Source organism: Clupea harengus, chromosome 10 (genome assembly GCF_900700415.2).
Source record: "Clupea harengus chromosome 10, Ch_v2.0.2, whole genome shotgun sequence".
In the NCBI taxonomy this organism is placed as follows: Eukaryota; Metazoa; Chordata; class Actinopteri; order Clupeiformes; family Clupeidae; genus Clupea; species Clupea harengus.
This window is the reverse complement of record NC_045161.1, coordinates 21,413,041-21,418,040: the sequence shown is the minus strand read 5'-3', so window position 1 is coordinate 21,418,040 and position 5,000 is coordinate 21,413,041. Positions and strand designations below refer to the sequence as shown.

The 5,000-nt window shown below is 49.3% G+C and overlaps 1 protein-coding gene across 10 annotated transcripts in view; it reads left to right on the top strand.

Moving 5' to 3' along the window:
- fryl (furry homolog, like) overlaps positions 1–5,000 on the top strand; it is a 108,027-nt gene that overhangs the window by 40,595 nt on the left and 62,432 nt on the right. For all 10 annotated transcript variants that reach the window (XR_004164404.2, XR_004164411.2, XR_004164408.2 and 7 more), the window contains 2 exons: positions 1,271–1,324; positions 4,919–5,000. The exon at positions 4,919–5,000 is cut by the window's right edge and continues 58 nt beyond it. Coding sequence is in view for 1 of the 10 variants with exons in the window: in XM_031574370.2 (XP_031430230.1) it covers positions 1,271–1,324; positions 4,919–5,000 (136 nt within the window). In the remaining 9 variants the exon portion in view is untranslated. The remainder of the gene's footprint in view (positions 1–1,270; positions 1,325–4,918) is intronic.

The window sequence follows — 5,000 nt, the reverse complement described above, 5'->3', positions numbered from 1 at the left end:
TGGTTGAAGTGTGTGTGTGTGTAGGAGAGAGGGTGAGTGTTTCTTCATCCTTGCCAGAAGAGATAACATTTCCAGGTTCATTGTGTTTATCATGTTCAGAGTTATGAGTTATTTTTCTGGATTTGCTAATCAGCACTGCTGTCAAGCCAGGTGGTAGAACTAATTGGCTGTCTGAGTGAGGCTGGATTGAAACCACCACAGGAAGTTCACCTTCCTTTACACCGCCTAGATATCTGCGTGTGTATGTGTCTTGAGAAACGAGTAGAATGGAGAGATACACATTTGAAATAAATACTTTCACACCCTCACCCTCTGACACACACACACGCACACGCACACACGGATGTTGAAACTTCCCAGAATCTTGGCCTGTGTTCCTGGAATGCCTGGCCCCTTCCAGTGAATTTTGCTCCACCGATTCACGAGGAGGTGCAGCCCCCCATGTCTGGGTGGAGGAGAGGGAAACTGACACAGACACTTCCTTACTCCCCTCCTCCCTAACTATTCTTATCCCTCTATCCTCTTTCTTTCTTTCTTTCTTTCTTTCTTTCTTTCTCGCTCTCTCGCTCTTACTCTCTCTCTATTAATCTTACCAATGTATCTCTCTGTGTCTGTCCTGTACTGCTGCAATATCACTCCTCTGTCTGACTCTCTCTCTCTCACACACACACACACACACGCACACGCACACGCACACGCACACGCACACGCACACGCACACTCTGCAGTGTTTGTCCAGGAATGGATAGACCTTTCTCCATGTTGACCTAACAGTTGCACAATCTGCTAATAGCAACATTCCAATACCTCGTCCACTACGGCGAGCCTGTCCCCTCTCACACAGGAGCTCATTTCGTGTTCCTGTTGAGCCACTCTGCTTACGTGACTGCTACTATACTACCCCCCCCCCCAGGCCAAAAAGCTTTGGTGTATGCAAATACGAAACAGAAAACTGTTAAATGCGATGAAACGGCCTGCGGTGTCAGTTAGGTCTCAGCCTGAGGCGTGCAGTAACACAACGAGGCTGTGGAGATGCGGATCACAGCCATGCCACACGCCGGCCGGCTGGCTGCTGAGTGTGTGTGGCTGCTGAGTGTGTGTGTGGCTGACATAATGGGACCACACGTACAGCCAGTGATCGGGGGCACTTCCTGGTGGGGATTTGTGTGTGTGTGTGTGTGTGTGTGTTCATGCTGGTTGTTGATAAGGGTGTTGTTGTTGTACAGCTGTAAAGTCCTAACACAGTTGTGTTGTTGTTGTTGTGTCCCAGGAGAAGCCCTTATCCCGTTCCCTACAGAGAGGGGAGGATCCACAGTTTGATCAGGTGAGTTATACTCTCTCCCTCTCTGTCTCTCTCTCTGTCTGTCTGTCTGTCTGTCTGTCTGTCTCTGTCTCTCTCTCTCGCTCTCTCTCTCTCTCTCTCTGTCTCTGTCTCCCCCCCAGCGTGTCTCTCGGTCTGTCTGTCTCTCAGTCTGTCTGTCTCTCTCTCTCTCTGTCTCTGTCTCCCCCCCAGCGTGTCTCTCAGTCTGTCTGTCTCTCTCTCTCTCTCTCTCTCTCTCTCGCTCTCTCTCTCTGTCTCTGTCTCCCCCCCAGCGTGTCTCTCGGTCTGTCTGTCTCTCAGTCTGTCTGTCTCTCTCTCGCTCTCTGTCTCTGTCTCCCCCCCAGCGTGTCTCTCTCTCCTCCCAGCTGTCTTTCCATCCCTTTTCATCTCTCTTCCTCCCTCCTCCATCTCTTTCTATCCCCCTCTCACTTCCTCTCTCTTCCCCCCCCCCCAGTGGGGATTGGAGTAGGACTTTAACAATGGCAGCTGCGGCAGAATGCTCAGTTCAGCACAACAGCTCTGACGAGACCACACACCCCTACTGTACATCCCTGCGCCTTCATTAGGTGTGTGTGTGTGTGTGTGTGTGTGTGTGTGTGTGTGTGTGTGTGTGTGTGTGTGTGTGTGTGTGTGTGTGTGTGTGTGTGTGTGTGTGTGAGAGATGAGCTGTGTCAGCTTGTACATATTGTTCTAACAGGCTATGCCTTCACTTTAAAAAGACATACACACACACACACACACACACACACACACACACACACACACACACACACACACACACACACACACACACACACACACACACACACACACACACACACACACACATACATACATACATACATACACTCACTCACACATATGGGATATCAGAGCTGCATCAGGGTGGAGGATTCTGTTTCTGCATTTGCTTCTGCCATCCGTTGTCGGTGAACCAAATTATTACAGTGACTGTAAATGTGCGAGGTTTCAGAAGTGGACAGAGTCTGTGTGTGTGTGTGTGAGAGAGAGCGGACGAGAGTGAGAGCGGCAGCACAATCGCTGTGTCATCCTCAGCAGTAAATCAGTGCTGGGTGCTGGAGTGTGTGTGTGTGTGTAAATCAGTGCTGGGTGCTGGAGTGTGTCCGCCTGGCGCCGGGAGGGAAGCAAGAGCAGTTACATAACTCTGCCCAGTGCTATCCATCATCCTGCCCTCACACACTCACGCACACACACACACACGCACACACACACACACGCACACACACACACGCACACACACACAGACACTCATACACACACACTCACACACTCACACACTCACACACTCACACACTCACTCTCTCACTCACTCACTCGCACACAGACACGCTCGCACACAGACACACGCGCTCGCTTGCACTCACGCACACTCTCTCTCTCTCTCTCTCTCCCTCTCTCTCTCTCTCTCTCTCTCTCTCTCTCTCTATACCACACATGACATAGTACACTGAAATTCATTCTCATACATGCACCTGTACACACACACACACACACACACACACACACACACACACTTACATCAACCAGCCTTGCTCTTGTCCTTATATGTTCCACATATGTTGCTGAACTACACTATTCAACACACGCATAAACACACACTTAAATAATCTGCTTACATTACTATACTACACTGTATGCGTACACACTGTGTGTGTGTGTGTGTGTGTGTGTGTGTGTGTGTGTGTGTGGGTGTGTGGGTGTGTGGGTGTGTGGGTGTGTGGGTGTGTGGGTGGGTGGGTGGGTGGATGTCCATTCACACGCGAGGCCCTGCTGACATCAGCAGACATGGACGTCAGTGCCGGAGCGTTTGTGACCTCACTGGACAGGACTGAGAGTCCTGCAGGCTGGCATTTTATTTAATAATGTTAATTGCGATTGTACATTTTGTGTAAACATGCTTTGGCAATGTTGTGTTGTATGCAGTCATGCCAATAAAGCAATTTGAATTGAAAAAAATTATAAATAAATAAATAATAATAAATTGAATTGAAAATTGAGAGAGAGGGTGGGAGAGAGAGGAAGGGTGGCAGAGTGAAAGAGAGAGATGGGGAGAGAGACTGACCTGTTTAACTCGCCCACATGCCATGCTGTGCCGTGCCACATGTGTCTCTATGTAGGGAAGCGGAAGCCAGTATCGAGTCAAATGAGCTGTGTGGTTTTTGATTGAGTGTGTGTTTGAGTGAATGTGGTGTTTGTTTGAGTGAGTGTGGTGTTTGTGAGTGTGGTGTTTGTGAGTGTGGTGTTTGTGAGTGTGGTGTTTGTGAGTGTGGTGTTTGTGAGTGTGGTGTTTGTGAGTGTGTGTTTGTGAGTGTGTGTTCTTGAGTGAGTGTGTATGAGTGTGTTCTTGAGTGAGTGCGTATGAGTGTGTTCTTGAGTGAGTGCGTATGAGTGTGTTCTTGAGTGAGTGCGTATGAGTGTGTTCTTGAGTGAGTGCGTATGAGTGTGTTCTTGAGTGAGTGCGTATGAGTGTGTTCTTGAGTGAGTGTGTTCTTGAGTGAGTGCGTATGAGTGTGTTCTTGAGTGAGTGCGTGTGTGTGTGTTCTTGAGTGCGTGTGTGTGTGTTCGTGAGTGAGTGTGTATGTGTGTGTTCTTGAGTGGGTGTGTTCTTGAGTGAGTGTGTGTGTGTGTGTGTTCTTGAGTGAGTGTGTGTATGTGTGTGTTCGTGAGTGAGTGTGTATGTGTGTGTTCGTGAGTGTGTGTGTGTATGTGTGTGTTCGTGAGTGTGTGTGTGTGTGTTCTTGAGTGAGTGTGTGTGTGTGTGTGTGTGTGTGTGTGTGTGTGTTCTTGAGTGAGTGTGTATGTGTGTGTTCTTGAGTGAGTGTGTATGTGTGTGTGTGTTCTTGAGTGAGTGTGTATGTGTGTGTGTTCTTGAGTGAGTGTGTATGTGTGTGTTCTTGAGTGAGTGTGTTCTTGAGTGAGTGAGTGAGTGTGTGTGTGTGTGTGTGTGTGTGTGTGTGTGTGTGTGTGTTCTTGAGTGAGTGTGTATGTGTGTGACGGAAGGCTGTAGGGATGCTCAATCAGCACATGTTGAGCTCCGTTCTCCATGGCCGTGTCATTGAACACTGCCCTCCCTCCCTCCCTCCCTCCCTCTGGGCTGCTGATCGATAGAGCCTGCTCCCCTCTGCAGAGCGCCGGGTGTCACCCAGTACTCAGGTCACTTCCAAACGTCCTATGCAACACTCTCTCTCTCCCTCCCCCCTCCTCCTCTCTCGCTCTCTCTCTCTCTCTCTCTCTCTCTCTCTCTCTCTCTCTCTCTCTCTATTCTTCCTCTCTCTCCATTTTTTTGGGCCTACTGTTCTGTTCATTTTACACAGGTGTCTTAGACTTCCCTTGCCATTGTAAATACATCCCAGAACCACTAGGGCTCTGTTGACAGTAATACATGTCGTCTAACTCTCGTCTAATAAGCCACTCTTGTCTGTTCCTCTCGCTGTCTCGCTCCCTTTCTCTCCTCTCTCTCTCCCTCTGTCTGTCCTTCTCTCTCTCTCTCTCTCTCCCTCCCTCTCCTCTGTCTTTCCATCACTCTTTTCATCTCTGCCTCTCCCTCTCTTTCTCCCTCTCTTTCTCCCTTTCTAGTTAATAAGCTCTATGAGCTCCATAGCGGAACACTGTTTGCCCTCACTGCTGCGCACGCTGTTCGACTGGTACCGCCGGCAGA